Source organism: Sycon ciliatum, chromosome 5 (assembly GCF_964019385.1).
Source record: "Sycon ciliatum chromosome 5, ocSycCili1.1, whole genome shotgun sequence".
Lineage (NCBI taxonomy): Eukaryota > Metazoa > Porifera > Calcarea > Leucosolenida > Sycettidae > Sycon > Sycon ciliatum.
This window is the reverse complement of record NC_088647.1, coordinates 34,117,392-34,136,124: the sequence shown is the minus strand read 5'-3', so window position 1 is coordinate 34,136,124 and position 18,733 is coordinate 34,117,392. Positions and strand designations below refer to the sequence as shown.

The 18,733-nt window shown below is 47.8% G+C and overlaps 2 protein-coding genes across 2 annotated transcripts in view; one reads left to right on the top strand and one right to left on the bottom strand.

Moving 5' to 3' along the window:
• LOC135818432 (cilia- and flagella-associated protein 74-like) overlaps window positions 1–6,196 on the top strand; it is a 32,888-nt gene extending 26,692 nt beyond the window's left edge. The window contains exons 27-32 of the mRNA XM_065331803.1: window positions 119–248; window positions 923–1,077; window positions 1,840–1,914; window positions 2,604–2,654; window positions 3,990–4,022; window positions 5,284–6,196. Coding sequence (XP_065187875.1) covers window positions 119–248; window positions 923–1,077; window positions 1,840–1,914; window positions 2,604–2,654; window positions 3,990–4,022; window positions 5,284–5,418 — 579 coding nt within the window. The 3' untranslated portion in view covers window positions 5,419–6,196. The remainder of the gene's footprint in view (window positions 1–118; window positions 249–922; window positions 1,078–1,839; window positions 1,915–2,603; window positions 2,655–3,989; window positions 4,023–5,283) is intronic.
• Window positions 5,706–13,357, bottom strand: LOC135818433 (uncharacterized). The gene is made up of 3 exons (XM_065331805.1): window positions 12,842–13,357; window positions 8,299–8,727; window positions 5,706–7,983 (listed from the first exon to the last, which is right to left on the bottom strand). Exons 1-3 carry the CDS (start codon window positions 13,002–13,004, stop codon window positions 6,773–6,775), a joined length of 1,803 nt encoding a protein of 600 aa, XP_065187877.1. The 5' UTR covers window positions 13,005–13,357; the 3' UTR covers window positions 5,706–6,772.
• Between the last annotated feature and the right edge of the window lie 5,376 nt (window positions 13,358–18,733).

Genomic DNA, 18,733 nt, shown 5'->3' with positions numbered 1-18,733 from the left:
GTATGTACGTGGTGTTTGTGCATTCGCGTGTTGTTGTTGCATGAAAAGTCGTCTCCCATCGCGTTATAGCAGGATTTCTAGAGCTTTAGTGCTCGTGCTGTGCTGTTGTGCTGCTCAGGTTGTCAGCTACAAGGTGTGTGCCAACGTGTGGCAGTACCCGATTTGCCTGGTGAGCAGTACGGGTGCTCTGCGGACGGATGCGCACGCCGACACCATTGCACACATGCCAGTACCCAGGCCAGAACCAAGTAAGTGACTGGGTCAGCTGTTGATCTTCTCCCGGGCGTAGGTGATCCCTCTTTTAGGTGGGTACATGGCCCCCGCATATGTGTAGGATGACTGGTGCATGTCATTCATGGTCATTATGTACATATGCATGTTGAACTTAGGTCGACATTTTTAGGGGGTGCATGTGCCCCCCTCCCCCCTTGCGGGCTATACGCCTGCTTCTCCATGTTCGATTCTGCCGGAAGGTTTAATTGATGTGAGTCGCTTTTGCAGTTTGCTCTGATAGAATCGATTTGTTGCCGGCGATCAATTTTGTTCTTTTGCGTTTTCTCAAAACGTGATCTAGTGCAGGAAACTAGTCCCTTCACTATCCGTCTAGCCCAGACGCAGCTGGACAATCTCAGAATGTACCCGCTGGTCAGTGCTGTCGAGGCTTCTCTCGGAGTGAATGAATAGAGTTTGCTGGAAACATCAGATCTGAAAGGAGAATGGTGTAGGTCCGTTCAGGAATCTTGCTTCAAGAAGACCTTCATGCTTGGAGTACAACATGTGCAGGCACAACACACCATCACACACACAATACAGGATTGTAAACAGAGCAGAACACTCTAGCTCTGCAACAATCCTCGAATGCGAATGCAAATGCCCGGCGGCAGAACTCTGCATTTTGTTGTCCTGTGTGCCTGTCGTGCAGGTGAGTGTACATTGAAAGCAAACTTTCCAATGACGCTGTCGCTGGACTACACACACGGCGGTGGTGGTGATCTCTCAGACTACTGTACAAGTCACCAGCTGACTGTTCAGTCCATAAAGCAGAGCACTAGTAGCAGCAGCAAAGACAATAAGAAGGTGAGACTCTAGACTCACTCACTGTGATAATGTGCAGTCGCTCCCATTTTCCCATCAAAGTCGACTGTGACGTTTTCTGGTTTCTAGTTTGGAGGAAGCACCTTTTAAAACGTCTTGCATCACCACATCAAAAGGAGATGGAGTAACTTTTTCGTTTGTTTTACTTTGGTCTTAACTGTGTCAAATTGTATGCGTACTAGTTTGTGGTATGATCTAGATTTCATCGGGGTTCAATCCATCTGTTCATGTTCATTGGCAAAAGACTGACGGACAAGCCATTGGTTAGCCGCTTGCACTGTAACACTGAATAAACTGCTTTTTCGACCTCGAGTGGTTCAAGGTAACAAAGCTAATGAATTTTACTATGCTCTTCCAGACCTGTTAGCTCTGTTATGTTGTACCACTGTCAGTCGAAAAAGATTTATTCAGTGACATTTCCATCACCTTGATGTAGTTTGCTGATGTACTGAATCTGTGTATAAGCCGCTGACCGCTGGAACTCAGTTCCGGCATCGGTCCGCCTTGCTGCTTCACCAAGTCAATTTCGTATCGCAATCCTAGATTGGCTAGGGTACCCCGTAAGGAGACCATAGGTCTGTGGGGACTGCCCTAGAGAAATGTGAATAAATACTATACTATACTACTAATACTGTATATGAATTATAGTTAAATTACGTACTAGAATCTCCGACGCACATGTTCTGATCTGGGCAAGTGCTGCTGTTCGGCATGTAATATCATGGCCTGTGTGTCTGATTTCAGAGTACCGGCGAGTTTGTATTCGGCGCTGTTGAGCCCTGTTCCTTGAGCAACATGGTTATAGTGGATCCTGCGAAGGTAAGTGTACACGTACCCATGGTTACTGTGGGTATAGACTATAGAGCTCATGCAATTATATCCTCAGTTGAGATGCCATATATGGAGTGGTAGGCGTGGGGCACAGCGATGTACTAGCCCAAGCGAAACTGCCGACCTGTGCAGTAGACTTAGGTCCGATAAGCGAGTCCCCCGGCTCAACCCTATGACCTCGTTTGTATAACCTCTTTTCTAGGCAATGAAGTTCATAGATAAGTCTAGCAATGCTGCCCTCAATCCGCCGACTCATGCTGTATGCTTAGCGCCCATAAGTAAGCAAGCTGGCTCAACACAATGACATGCACTCTATACGAGGCAGTGCAGCGCACATATTAGTCTAGCAATGTTGCTCTCAAGTCAATATTGCATCGCAGTCTGGCCACAACTGGCCTACAAGCGGAGTCCGGAGAAGTACAGTATAGGTGACCCTGCTGTGTGGCACATGAATACTTTACAACTACAAGCACAAGGAGAACTTGTCTCTGACCGGGTCAACTGACCGCAAATTAAGTTTAGACTTCAATTGGAAGATCTTTGCATTGCATGATATGGCTATACTCGTGAAATATTCACCTCCAATATTTGCTGGGGTAAAGATCGTCATGAAGATAGTGAGGTGCTTGTTCACAATTGCATGCCTCTACATTTATGTGCTGACATTCTTGACCCAGGGCCCGTGTGACAAGACTGTGACAATCAAGTTGAAAGTGCCTGATGCAATGGTGAGTCAGTGGGTGTCTCTTGGGAATAGTACACTGTACACTGTTGGCCTGAGCAGGTGCATGCATTGCAGCACTGTGTTATCCGTGTGTGTGTGTGTTAGTGTTAGTGTGTGTGTGTGTGTTTGTGTGTGTGTGTGTGTGTGTGTGTGTGTGTGTGTGTGTGTGTGTGTGTGTGTGTGTGTGTGTGTGTGTGTGTGTGTGTGTGTGTGCTTGTGATGACCTCTGACAATGGTTAAATTGTGCAGTGAAACTCACTTCGTACGTATTCTGATAGTACCCACTATTGCTTGTTATGAACACTGCCCGGAGCATGGGTGCATTGATCCATACTGGAGTATGATGGGATAAGCACTTGATACGTCGAATACTAAGTAGACTTTCCTGCCCCCTATGGGGGTATGTCCTATCATAGTTCTACTATATCTGTCCAAAGTACAGTGAAACTTCGTTAAGAAGAACACTGATAAAACAAACTTTTGCTTAGGAAGATCTAGAAAGGAAAAGGACATATGGATATGAGTTAAGAGTAACTCTCCATCACTGTAACATGATACTATATACAGTCAGAAAGTGCAACAACTCTTAACTCGTATCCACATGTCCTTTTCCTTTCTACATTTATTATTGGCTCAACATCCGAGTTTCAAATTGCACACCTGATGAGCCGTTTTAAAAGAAGATCTAGTATTTGTATCTCGATTGGATAGATCACGGTGTATTCACTGGGTATAAGATATGGATCAGAAGAGCTCCCAGTACTGCGAACAAATCCCGTCGGTCCCTTGGTGTTCGTCTTAAAGAGGTTTGACTGTCCTGATTTGGAATCTCAATGGTTGTACTGCATCCTAGCTACTACTACTAGTACTAGTGGCCAGCAAGGGCAATGTTGTTCTTCTTATCCTCGGAGATGGACTCGTGAACCCTGACTTCCGTTGGCCTAGGATCCCCTCACCCCAGCACTGAGTCGAGCTCATGCAAACACAATCAGGTCATCTTGAGCCTTGAGATTTCTTTATGTACACGGTATAACGTTACCGGCCTTTTTGGATATAGGGACCAAGGTGTTGTATGGTTGCCGTGACATGCAGTTGATCTTGATAAGCACATCCGAGTAAGGATTACTGACTCTAGACACTCTACTCCTGGAGTATGTTGAAGTGATGTTGTTACCTGTTGAAGTGAGGAGAGGAGTCTGTGCTGCTTTTTCTGTGTAGCAGAGATGGGGAGGTATGTGTCTGTGTGGCGAGGGGAGGGGGGAGGGGTATTAGAGTCATAAACCCATGACTCAGCCTCTTTGTGTCTTATCTTGTGTGTTGTGTGCTGTGTACTGTGCAGCTGAGCGATGAATTGATCGAGCTAGTCTTGCCAGTAAGTACCAGTGCATTGGCGAGTGTACTGACAGCGTTCATTCAAATACACATAAACACAAACACACATATACGCATGCACATACATACACATATGCTCACTCACGCTCAAACACAGTCACATGACATGTGTGTGCACATGCATGCACACGTACACACACACACACACACACACACACACACACACACACACACACACACACACACACACACATACATGCATACACACACATGCGCGCGTGCACACACACGTACACACGCACACACACACACACACACACACACACACACACACACACACACACACACATGGTCATGGTAAACACTGCCATTACGGTCACGTGTCCCCTTGCGGGGCCGACAATATGGAACGACGAGCGACGGCAGTCCGCTGAGAGAGAGGTACTAGGTCAGGGACTCAGGGACCATGTTCCGAGCGAGAGAGCCATCTCTGGCAGCTATGGATCTGGCTTATCATCGGAAACGATTCCTCTCACGGCTGCCGCTTGAACTGGTCAATCACTTTCCACAACAGGGCGAACATTCCATGAGCCAATGCTCAGAGTCGTTCCAAGTCGTCGTCTTCGTGCGGTAGTTTGCTCCACTCGCGGGCTTGCAAAGCCTCACGAAGGACGAGGAGAGTGAACATTGGCTCATGGACACACACACACACACACACACACACACAATACTGGCTGTATGTATCGTATGCACGGTCAGCAGAACTCAATACTCGTGTCTAGCAACCACTTCAAACAACCACCAACACGCGTCAACTAAACTGGAAAAGTCACTTTTCTGTGACAGCTGGTACTTTCTGTCCGCCTGGAGTGTGGTCCACAAGACACAGACAAATGTCAGTCATCACACAAGCACCCGCACACACAGTCATTGCTGTACATGTACAGTCATGTATCCTTGCAGTCAGGGCTAGCAGGATTGGTGGGGGAAATCCCCATTGGCATAGATACAGGCAGTGGACTGTAAGGCTGAACACCTAAAGTACATGTTAAATTTATCCTGCATCATTTGCCACATTAGGCTCTGAAAATCAAGTAAAGAGCAGACTGATTGGACAGCACTTGATTTACAATGGTGAGCTAGCCGTGTGTTGACCCAGTGCTGCGAGCCAGATTTTCTGATGAAACCAGAAACGTTTATAAAATTCACTCCGTTTTGAAAAACTACTTTCAGACTTTAATTGGAAATGTTACACTACATTCACATGGCCCTTTGCTTCAATTTCATTGCATACCTTCCAGCTCACGCTGAAGTACGAAGGCACCCAGAAAGTCAACGTCGTGATGCGCAGCAAGTATTTCGACCCGGACGCCGAGAGAAGGAAGAAGAAGACCGCAGCAAAGAGTCCGAAGAAGAAACGGACGGTACACCGATAACTGCTAGCATCTAACGTACCTACGGGATACACAACTGATAGCATAGTGTCCGGTATGATGTGAAGCACACTAGATGATTAATGCCCATGCTACTCTAGAGACTTCATGGCTGCAGCTGCAGCTGCACAGCTCTTCTCAGGCCAGGGTACATATTACCCAAGTATGGGTGCAACCAATATCACAGACGCACACGCACGCACTCATGCTCACACGCATGCATGGCCGGACACAAACAAACACACACACACACACACACACACACACACACAAAGACCTTACCATGCATATGCTGTACATAATCCATACATCACTCAGTCTGCAGTATAATTATATGCAATTGTGCATTCAATACGAATTTATGTGATAAAAATCTCAACTCCTTCAAGGACAAAGAACCAAGTATTCGAAACCAGCAAGAAAATTTATTATTTTTACATGAACTAAGCCATTTGCACTTGAAGAAACTAAGCCATTTGCCTTTAAAATTATATGTTAGCAAACCTTAGCCTACAATGGCGATATTTAGGCATGGAGAAAATGTATTATTGTTTTACGGCGTCGAATTGGGGAGTTTTACAATTACTTCTTGTATTTTCGTATGTTTTTAGACTTGTATTCTGAGAGTTGCGTATATAACTTTGAACAATTATTATCAGCAGATTCTCGACAGTGCCATATTGATGGTGACACTAGTGTATGCATATACAATACATGCAGTTGCAATGGTATTTTACACGACATTTCACCGTGCCTAGCTGGCGGTTGGTGTCTAAAAGGACCTCTTGTCTTGTTGTCCCTGGGGGTCCTTACAAAGCCGGTACAATCAACATATTATACATGAGGCTGCAAAAAATTATTAGTATTAGCAATTATCGGTATGTTCCCATGCACTCACTCAATTCATATAAAGACAAATATAACCAATTTATAGTCATAATTCTGTTCGAACATCGTACCAAGATATCACTGGGCATCTCTCCCCCACCCCCGCCACCACAGCGAGTGATGTGACTGGGATTCATTAACACCAGTCAGATTGTGGTGATGATATTCGTGAGCTCGACATCATCCGAATGAAGCAATCAAGCAGGGGCGGGATGGTATTCTGGTCGGTGAAGGACTGGAATTGCTTCCAATTTGCCGGCTCTAGGTGACCGACGCCCAAGACCATACCCATACACTTGATGCATCATGGAAATTCCCGATCTGTTCAAGTACTGCTGGACAATTGTACGAGTACGCCACAAATTCCGCACCGAATGCCTGATATGCAACAGGCTTTGCTGCTATGACATCGCCATCGGCCAGCATCCTGCCGTTGGTTCAAGAACAGGAGTTACTAGGTGGTCTGCAGCTATACAACTGTCATTGAGGCGTCTGCCAAGTTTCTCTTTCGTCTCCTCCGCTCCATGTCTGGCAACTCGGCGTGGTGGTTGGAAAAAGTTGAGGACGCAGGCGGACAGTGACCGTTGGGTTTGGCGGAGAACGTTGACACGCTACAGGTCGGCTGCGTGGCTGGGTGATCTTCTTCGGACACGACGTCGGACAGCTCGGGGCTTGAAGCGTCCCTGCCGTTCTGCTGCGACTGGCAGACCTGGTCGAGCGACGGAATGTGATCGAAGCCGAGCCGTCGCAGCTTGTCGCTGACCGTCGATGGCCGCTTTTCAGGCTCCTCCGGATTGTCAACTGTTGGGTTGTTGAACGAGTTGTTCTGTTCAGCTTGCGATGCTACGGATAGGGATGCCATCTTGACTGGCACGGCTTCACCATTCATGTCCCTGGTAAGACGATGGGCTGTTGGCGTCCGCTTGCGGCTGAGCGAGATTGTCCGCCGCTGCTTCACATCCACACTAATTGATTCAGGGGTCTCGGCAGCAGAATGACCATTGGGGGTCATGTACGAGTTATCTATATGTAGCTGAGGTGGCGGTCTCGAATGTGAAATCTGTGCTGAGCTGGCGGAATCGGCTGCAGTGGACGTGCTTGCAATCATGATAGGGCTCGGCGGGCTGGGCAGTCGTTCTTGGACACCATTGCTGCTTTGCTGATAGTTGGCTGCTGTCAGCTGTTGACTGGGCTGCACTGACACAATACTGACTGGTCGACCATTGCTGCTCTGCGCGTGGGCTGCCGCGGCCTGGTAGTGAGCCGTCGTCGAGTCGGGACTGCTGCTCTCGTGCGTGAGCGTCGCCACGCTCTCGGCCAGTAGGCGCGATGTTCGGTCCACCGTGACCGTGCTCCGCCGGAAGCTGCTCTGCCTGCTCGTGCCGTGGTTGTGCGTGCACAGGTGCGTACGCACAGGCGACCCTCGACTGAACGTCGCCTGCGGGGAGCAGCTCCTCTGGCGGATAACGACACGCTCTGAGGCGGCCGTCGAAGGTTTCCGTTCCAGCCCCATCCGTCCCTTGCGTCGATGTCTCACTCGCCGCTGTCCGTCATACCAGATGTACGCGGTGAAGAAGAGCACCATCAACAGAAGCACACCACTCACGGTTGCCAGGCAGATGTACAACGTCTTGATGGTGAATCTGGATTCTCTACGGATCACGATAGTCGGAGCGGCGTCTACAGTAGATTAGCAGGGAACACAAAACAAAGCGAGGCAAAGTGGATTAGAGCTAGACTGGATGGGGTGTTCTTTGGCAGCAAGACCTTTCAGGATGATGACGACTCAGTAACGTTACTCAGCCTACGGCCCACAGCCACGGACCCTGCCCTACCCTCCCTCCCCTCCCCGGCCTGTCCTGCCCCCACTCCTCCCACCACGGAGCTGGTCACCCCCCCCCCCCCCTCCCGTCACCCCGTCCTTGAGCCTGTCCTCCCCTTCTTCTCCTCCCCTGAGCCTGTCCTGAACCATCTCCCCGGCCCTGCAGAACTTACTGGCATGGATCTGCAGTATAGTGTTTGCCGCTTGTCCTAGTGCCAGCATTTCCAGTGCCAGTCGCTCGTTGCAATTGTCGCTGGCGCAACACACTCTCAGCTGCGTTTGACCTGCGCGCAGGGCCAGCATGGTCTCCGCCGACAGTGCACTGGGTGTGCAAGCGGAATCCTGGCAAGTCAGCATGTCATCTGCAACGGAGGAGCCGTTGAGCTGGATGTCGCACCGCACTGGAAGAGCGCCGCCACCGCCACCAGCACACCCTAGCTCAGTCAGCGTCCACGACAGGTCGGTCTCTCCGTCGCTAGTTCTGGCCGTCAGGTCTACAACTGCCGTGCACAGCGAACCGGCAGTCGGGCAAACGTGGTTCCTGACAATCTCCTGCGGCAACGTACAATTGCTGCACTGGCTGCACTGCAAGGCTGCCATGCCTGAAACACACAGCAAAACACATGGCAAACCAGGCACACATAACATACATCAATGACGCGGTACATGGATGGACCAGCAGTCAATCTTGTTTTTACGCAAATCTTTTCCAGACCACCCACTGGAAAGTAGTCCGTTTAATCCAGGCACTCTGTAGCGTACGCTCGACTCGTAGTTCCAAAAACACTTCGGGAGTCACATGCTGACTGACTAGCTAACTAAACCGTAAAAGTCTTCAGGTTGCAATTATTTTTTGAGTACAGCTAAGATATGTTATTATGGGTTGTCCAGGCTGGACGTGTGTGTGAGATCAACGGTCTTCGCATCCCAGCATACTGAGCATAGCCGGTACGAATATCTAGTAGTACAGTCAACGTTGCGTATAACCACACTCGGCGGGCATCAGAAAAGTGTCCTTATTCGCAAAGTGTCGTTATACCCGAAGTCTCATTATATGTATTACAGTGGGGTGGGACTTTGCTCTGGGCATGGAAATTCTGTCGTTATTCGCGAATTGTCGTTATATCCGCAGTCGTTATTAGCAAAGTTGATTGTACAGTCAAATTCTTTAGGATGAACACTAAGGGACCGGTGGTATTTGTTTGCAATAACGGGAGTTCTTCTTATCCATATGTTATTCCCGGTGAATAAACAGTGTTTTATCCAATACGGTTATGGATACTAGTTCTTCTAAAGCGAACGTTTGTCTTATCAGTGTTCTTCTTAACCAGGTTTCACTACTAGTATTGAACTAGCATTGAAGACACAGTGGACAGGTTGGGGTTCTTCCGTGTGCACGGGCTTCGGGGGGAGGGGCATGTCAAATCCCCCCCCCCCCCCTAATCCATGAATCACACACACACACAAGTAATTTGTATTCTCTGATGAACCACAGCTCTCTGCACAAACCGGTCAGGAATGATCATGGTGCAGAGCATGTGAAAAGGGGCCTTAGCTGCACTTGACTGAAAAAGGAGGAAAATGCATTTGAACCTTGAACTTGCCAACATCTTTTGGCTAAAGACCGCGCACAAAAACCACCGCCACAGCATCATTTGCTGACAAATTTCCATCAGGTGTTTTTTTTTAAATAAAAGCTGAAGGGGCTAGCTACCACAAGGGCATGATAAGGCCATGGTAAAAAATAAAGTTGATTCTCAGGTCATGAGCCTGTGAAAATCGGTGCGAGCGAGCGATTTTTTATTTTAATTCCCACAATTTTTTTATTTCCAAAGATAGGGTCACACATGTGTACGTCACAGGTTCATAATTAATTTATATTTATTTTATTATTCAGGCCAGGGAGTAGAAAAATACCGGTATTTTACTACTCCCGGATTCATGCCTTTCGCATTGACCGTTTTCATGCACGCATATGCATGCATAGAAATAAAAAAAATCGTCCGTGCGCCACCAAAAATCGATGCGCGCGTACTTGAGAATCAAAGATATTTTTTACCATGGCCTAACTGAAAACCTCAAACTTGACCCTTACCAGTGACCACCCTTTTCTCATGCTCTGCACCATAATTATTTTTGTTTGGGAATTTCTCCAGCTCACTGTTGCATGCATAGCCAGCTGTGTAGGACTTTAGCCGCAAACCACAACTCCACAACCGAACTGCTGCCCAGCTAATGAAATGCAGCGCTCTTGCACCCACGACAAGAGTGTACTGTTCATGCCGATAATCTATAGTTACACACATATACACTGGCAGTACAAGTCCAGAAGACAGAGCACTTGAAAAAGTCACTACTCCGAAGTAGTTTCACACATGGAGAATTCAATCAAAGAAATCACGTCACCAAGAACCTCGTATACCACCAAGGACATGGGGAAAATCTGGGGACTCAGGTAGGAGCTAGGTAACACAACCACTGTTGAACCCGGCATTACCACTCAGATTTGCATACACAGGCCACACCTTGAGCGTAGAATATCCGTAGCAACATCAAGCCCCTATCATATCAGGAGCTGCATCTTTACTCTAGCCGACTCTAGGTCTGCAACCCAAGCCTCTTGAGGTGCCAATGGGACACATTAAGTGTTCATTAGCGTACGGTGAGTCTTCAAGTGCTAAGGACAAGAGGGGTAGCTGAGAGGGTAGTCTAAATCACGGAGAGTATTGGCTGGTTGCAGTAATCAACGGTCTGCATGCTGCTTGTCTGTTCTGTGTATCAGTCAAGAGAATCATAATCTCATCCAGAGACCCATGGCCATAGCAGGCATAGGCCATAGCCCAGAAAACACATGACAGACAAAACTAATATACAACTGTAACAAGATTCTGCAGTGCCCGTGGCTCATTTCCCATCGACTACCACCTATGCTGTACGACAGCTGTGTGTTCTGTCGTGATTCTACCCGTTGTGGTGTGTTCAAATATTTGCCTTTATGACTGCGTTAAGTTCCTAGACTACACAATAAAAATTAAATTTAGACTCCATACAGGGTACACCTGGTACAGTACATGAGGTTCTAGTTTGATGGCATCAATTGATACTCTAGTAGGAAGTAAGTTGGTCAATGGATGTGAAAACTGAGCAAGACCACCTGTTCCTTTGCATCATGACCCAGTGTTGCTATTAGGGTGTGCATAGTAATACTGCAGCCAGTGCAGTGCAGTGCATTGCCCTCTGTGCCTGCATGGTCCATCCAGCACTGACGCCCATATGGAGTGTGACCGGGACACCTGCCAGCACATTACTACTACACTGTGTATCATGGTACTGTATATATCCAGCTCCAACATGCAGTCAATCATGCATGACCGTCCGTATCCATGGCAAGGGCAGCCGGCGTCACCATGGTCACGCCACATGGCTTGGCTGTGTCACAAGTTAGTCTGTGCCTCAACAACTAGCTGTACTGGACTGTAAAGGAGATGTGAGTTGGCTCGCCTGAAGGGAATGGATTGCGCATGAGCATTGGTTCACTCTTGGAAGTGACACCACCTTATGCTGAAGTGCATTTTAGTATTCTCCACAATACTTTCGCTGAGTAACACCAGGGGCGTCAGAACCGGTGCGGCAGGTGCGGCCAAATCCGCACCCGTATTCTGTGATTTCTGAACCAATGAAATAAGGGCTATTTGGGTCTAATTTTCCTCGCATTTCCGAGGGTGGGGGGCAGGGCCCCAGGACCCCCTGCCTTTTCATGTTCGTACCAATGAAGAATTATGACATTCTGACGCCCCTGAACAGACATGTATCTGCACTGTTTGCACAGGCTTAGAAGGAATACTGCATACAGACCACGCATACGCATGTGAGTATAGGCACAGAATCTGCACTGCTGTTTTGCTAAAACACCGGGCTCTCTGAACTGAACTGCCAATGATGGAATGGCCTGGCGTACCTAGAATTGGAGCAGTTATAGTTGCAAAAAAACTTTTAAAAAAGGTCGCAGTGCAAATGCTGCCCTTAGCTGCTGGAACCAGGGCTAGATATTGGTTAGGCAGCATACACTGGAGACTAGCATGGGTTGAAGGGATAGCATTATAATATTATTATCATTCTGTTACTGATGTGGGTGGGCGCTGTATGCATATGCAGTAGGAAACCAGTGCTAGCCAGGCGATTACTTGCACTCCATCCAATGCATATCATGAGACCAAGTACTACTAGTAGTAGTAGTAGTAGTAGTAGTAGTCGAGTACACTCTACGCGCAGATCATTCTGCAGTCTATAGCTATACAATCATGCACCTGCATTGTATACGTTTCCCAGCCACTCTGACTACTACTGTAGTACTAGCAATTCCCTTTTCTAAACCTAAACTGCCGAGTAGATCTACTGAAGAACGACCGTCATCCGCCTTTCGAGTCATGTCCGCATTGTGGAAGTGAATCCCTTGCATGATGGTTTGTGCCCAAGGACGTAGTCAAGCCGTGGCTGTCACTTAGGCCTAAAGCACTGTTTGGGAACACAAAAATTAATGTAATGATTAGGGGGCCGGGTAGATCTACTGACTAGTCGACTGTGCGGGTGCCTGTGCGAAAGTTCATTCCCGCATCAGCAGACCATCAACACCATGTTGCACATACGATACGAGGCCGAAGGGCACATGCAATGCTTAGCCAGCCGCAACGGGTAGCAATATCGAGATCGGCTTACCTGTTGCGGGCCAGTGCAGAGCCACTAGTAGTAGGTATGTTAGAAGCAAACGGCCTGGCCAGCGGACGCTAGACGACAGTCGACGAGCCTGCCGATTGTCGCAATCCAGGCGGACCGGTGCGTTCGCTTTCCCTTTACCCATGCCGGATACAACTCGGTCCATCGGCTAAATGCGCTGCGGGGAGCAAACGGAAACAAAAACTTGTCGCTCCAGTAACTGCGCTACCAGCGCTGTAGTTGGTCTGCATGTAGTGTCGAAACTCGTCATCGGCTGCCACACACGCGCCTGTCACTGCAGAGAGCCTTCAGGAGGTGTAAACCCGGCGCCATCATCAGCAATGCATCTCCTACTCGTGGCAGGTCGCGAGGAAATCCCTCGCCGTGCACCGCAAGGAGAATCTTACTACTGTTTTGGACAATTCGATTGTGCAAGCTGCAGTGAGGAGAACTAAATCCCGCAGGATCGATACAGTGGTGCGCACAATACAAGCTTGACTTCCGACAAAATACGCCAATCGAGGGTGACATGTCTCGCGCTGTGGATTGACGACTTGCGATTTTCGGAGATCTACGCGCCACACCGTTGGGTAGATCTACACTACAGTACACCCGGTGCTACTGCTACACAGTGCTACTGCTCGGTGCGTCGACCGTGGCTTACGAACTAACACAAGTAACAGTGAGTAAGTGGTTTGCTGAGTGTGTTATGCCTCTGCCTAGTCTTTGCTACACGTGCGTTGGGGCTTCTCAGCTCTGGTCGCATTTGGTGGCCTCGCGGCGGAGAGCAAAGAGGATTCTCCCCACGTGGTTCAGCTCGCTCGTAAAGTGGTCCCACAAGTGGCTGCAGGACGGCTACTTTCGTTCTTTACAATAGGCACGAAACCACACGATACCCTCGGACCTTCCACTGCAGTCTGTCCATTGAGCTCCGGAAGACATGCTCGGTCTGTTTCTTTGTACAGCTACTACTGATTGGTGAGATCGAGAGGTCTCTAGACATAAATTACATAAAAATGATGTGCTAATGCACTCTTGATGTCGTCTACATGACATTGTGTAGTCTCGCCGAAGCGCATTGCTGCCTGTCAAATAACAATACACGGATACCCGTGATGGTCAAAACTCAATGGTCAAAACTCAAGAAAATGCTACCTGTATCATCGATCCGTAGCTGTTGATGAGGCTACAGTGTATCATCTGCGTCATGATTGTAGAGTCTACATCAGTACATGACTGCTGAGGCTAGTCATGGCCATGGGCCACTCCGCTTTGTAATCATCGTCCGTGCACAAACATTCCCAAAGTCTTGGACCCCTGCGGACACCGATGTCCGATAAGGGTGTTCGTCCGAGCACCAAGCGTCAGTTTGCGAGTTGCAACCAGCTCAGTCTACGGCATCCCACCTGCCAAGTGAATGCCTCATATTCGTGATAAGGAACAACAGCTACACAGGAAGTAACACTGTTTATCGAACTGTTACTTGTAAGTTGTAGGCCAATACCACTGCTCCATGTACAAGACAATAAGTAGTCGTCGCCTCCTGGCGAACACCAGGATAGCCTCTAGCCATACACCCTCGCCCGCTTACCCAGCTCACTGAGACACTGACACAGAGGCAATACCTCCTTCTGAAAATTAATGGAAACGCATGTGGCGTCAAGAACTGAGAGCACACGTGCATCAGTGCATCCCATGCCCCAATAATTGCCCAGTGCACTAGTGCCATGCCCGCTCAGTGTTCGCAGATTTGAAAAGTGTTTTGGCAGGACTTGGGTAGACTACTTATAAAACAAAAATAATTATGGTAGAACAGTGTACCATGGTCTACGTACAGCATTCACATGCAGGCTGACTTAACTTGTTCATCTTTAGGAATCCTCTCTTCTCACTGTTACCATCTCCCAATCTCTGGTAAACTCCTCTTTTACTCAGCTTACCTACGCCCCATTTTTGATTATGCAGATACTGCTTGGGCTGGAATTTCCACAACCCGTGCTGCCAAGCTCGTAATTCACCACAAAAAAGTTCTCAAAATCCTCCTCCGAAAACCCCGCATGCTCCCATCTTCCACCCTTTATGCCCTTGCTGACACTACCCCTTTGTCTAAGAGACGTAATTCACATCTTGTCACCCTTATCCATTCTCTCAAACTCAATCTGTGTCCACCTCACCTCCACTGTTTCAACTGGTTCTCTTCCCGTAGCACGAGAAACTCCCTTTCCCTTCCGAAACCTAAGTCCTCCTTTCCACTTCACTCTCCCTTTTTCACTGCGTACTCTGCGTGGCTGGCACTTCCCCAAGAAGCTAAGGACCTTTCTTCCCTCCGCCTTTCTAAGAGCCTTGTCGCACCTTGACTTTGATTTTGTGTTTCTCATTTTGTTGCAATTGTTGCAATCACTGTTTATCCATGCTTATCCATGCCGGTTCCTTTTTTCTTCTCCTCCCCTTCTCCCTTCCTTGCCGTGGTTGGCTGTATTGGCCGGTGTTCTCACTGTGCTATGAGAAGCTGTAATAAATAAATAAAAATAATAATAAATAAACATACATGTACCACATGTACAGTCATGATATAATCCAACACTGGTTCAAAACCAGTATTAGATAAACCTTGTTGTAGTCCACGCAATTGTTAGATTGACAGCTAGCCATCGGCGGACTATGCTCGGCCAATCGTCAAATTATGCTTTTGATTATGCCACAATTATGCCAACAAATATGCTGAATTATGCTGAATTATGCTCGGTTCCACTATGTATTCACGCTGTACATAGAGGATTGAGAAACCACGCATACACACACGGCCATGCCCTAAGCATATTTTTTGTCTAAACCGAAAGATTATGCCGACCTTTCACGTTGGAATCCGTATAATGCTGGAGCATAATTTTTGACGAAATCCCAAGATTATTCCAAATATTATGCCGGCATAATGCCGATCCTTCTATACAATTGCGGATTGTGGACTCTGTCCAAATTGCTGAACGACAAACTGGACAAATGGCAACGGAGGAAGCTACGCGTACTGCTGCAGATTGTCTACCCGCAACGCATCGCCAATAACAACTAATACTTATACACAGAAACAAAACAATCTCCAGTTAGTGCCATATGCCGGCGACGCAGGCTGCTGTGGTTTGGCCATGTGGTGCGAGAGGGTCCGGAATCCGCCTCGTTCCAAGCACTGGAGCTATCAATCAACACAAACGGCATAAAAAAAACCTGGCCGTCCGCCATTGCGGTGGATAGATACGATTCGGCACGACCTGAAGGCAGCGGATCTCTCCGTGGAGAGCGCTCTCCAAGCTGCAGGAGATAGACTAACTTACTTGGCTTGACACTGTTGACAGATGCGTCGACTCTGCTCCTGTCTAACAGGTTCAGGGAAGATGCAAGTTGTGTTTATTATTATTATGCCGGCATAATCCGCCGAGGGCTATGACAAGGAGTCGTAACTGGGGTATTCAAAAAAAAACATCTGCAGGCTTTCTGACAACGCTGTATTTAATATGCCCCTAAGCATAATTTTTGTCTAAACCAGGGAGTCGTAAAATACTTTTACGACTCCCTGGTCTAAACCGAAAGATTATGCCGACCTACACGTTGGAATCCATATAATGCCGGAGCATAATTTTTTGACGAAATCCCAAGATTTTGCCAAATATTATGCCGGCATAATCCGCCAAGGGCTATTGACAGCATGAAACAAGGAGGAGGACACTGTGTTCGAAAACAGTGACCTTACTACAACCTTCCGCGGTTGGCAGAGCCCTGGTCCCTGCGGACCATTTGAACCATAATGGGTGTCGCACCCGGTTCTGACCCTCATTATGCTAGGGGGTTAGGAGACTACTCCTGATGTCGTCTTGTTGTCTTCGCTCTTTTTTAACTTGTATAAACACTTCTTTTTCTTTTTCTTTCCGACTTCTGGCCATGGCGTCCATGGGCAGAAGTTGGAAAGAAAAAGAAAAAAAAGAGCGAAGACAACAAGACGACATCAGGACTTTCAGGAGTAGTCTCATTTGCCGTGGTTGGCTAACACCCTCTCTCTTTGTATTGGCCGGTGTTCTCACTGTGCTATGAGATGCTGTAATAAATAAAATAAATAACCCCCTAGCATAATGAGGGTCAGAACCGGGTGCGATACCCATTATGGTTCAAATGGTCCGCAGGGACCGGGGCTCTGCACACCGCGGAAGGTTGTAGTAAGGTCACTGTTTTCGAACACAGTGTCCTCCTCCTTGTTTCATGCTGTCAATCTAACAATTATGTACAGTTATGTACATGTACAACACTTGTAGAAGCAAGGAAGGCAACGAATCTGGGGTGTCTTTTTTTTCTTGCTTTGGTTCTTACTTCACTGTTTCACGCAATTGCCTTTGTGAGCCGCAAGGAAATCTATACTACTGTACTGTGGTAGCACCCTTTTCTAATTGGATGTTCCTATTACTGTATATATTTACTGGAAACAAAGAAAACGGTGGGGCACAAGTTACTAGTAAATTAGTAGCAATAAGTACTAGCATGCGCTAGATAGAGTCTACCAACTAAACCAGATTTTTACACAGTCAGACGTGCACACGGTAGTCGGTAGCACCAGACTGACAAGGAGTACTGAGACATTCCACGGCAAGGCTGCTCGATAGCGCTAACCAACGGCCTTCCAAACTTGGAAGGTTTATGGATATTAGTGATTATTCCAACCCAAAGCAACAACCACCCAACTTGGGAGGCTCAATTTTATCACGTGTTGAGTACGAAGAGGAAATGAAAGGGAACCATCGCGAGGACGAATTGTAAGCACAATGGAATGCTGGCCGGAAGTTGGTACGATACCGGGACGGCAAGACCATTGGATAATACGGTCTAACCACAATTCGACAACGCAAAGCAACAACCACCCAACTTGGGAGGCTCAAGTTTATCAAGTGTTGAGTACGAACAGGAAATGAAAGGGAAGCTTCGGCGGAATAGCGCGAGCTCCGGTGTGGGGAGCGAACCCTTTCTTACAAACCATCGCCGAAGTCGCAACCACTATTTCGTACTGTTGTGCCCAGCGCGGGCTTGCGACTAGCTGGTTTGGAGGTGACAGCGTTGTGAATGACCAAGGGCGACGTCTGTTCTCACCGTCCAAGCGCGACACTGACTAACGCTGCTATCTGGTGTTCACGAGGTGTTTGTCGCGCTGGAAACGCAGCGTCTCTGTAAGTTTGTATCCCTGGTGATGGTTGTGCCTGGAGAGCACTATTATAAGTGGTGCTCTTCAGGCACAATCTTCCTCAGCCTACTCAAGCTCAGCTGATGAGGGGTGAATTCCCCGAAACACTGTGGATTGAGCAGGGAGTGGTGCTTTTTTGCAGGTTTGCTGAGTCGAAGGTTCGGTGGACTTCTCGTGTTCTCTGGACGGAAGTCGTGAGTCAGTCAAGTGTCAAGTCAAGTCAGCGGAATAGCGCGAGCTCCGGTGTGGGGAGCGAACCATTTCTTTCATAATTTTACAGTATCCTGCTTATGATCGTTAGTGTTGGACAAAACGGATAACTACTTGTAAACTTATGGTCCTCTCTTTTTAATGGACACACTACATGTAATTAAAATAGAAGAATTTGTAATATATTTATTCAACATCTCCTGGCTCGTCGTAAGACTGCCAATATTCATGAGAAGTCGGGTGGTAGCCAACCACGGCGAACTAAATAATAAGGAGAGAAACAAAAGAGAGCACTGCAAGGAGATGCATGACGAAAATGGTGAGCTTATTTAGGGCGAAGAAGCTGAAGCTTGAACTCCTTTTAAAATTGTCTGTGCATGCGTTAAGGCTAGTTGGCAGGGCAGACCAGCGTGTGTACGCGGAGAAGATAGGAGATTTCAGAAACAGGGAGGTGTTGGCACAGGGTA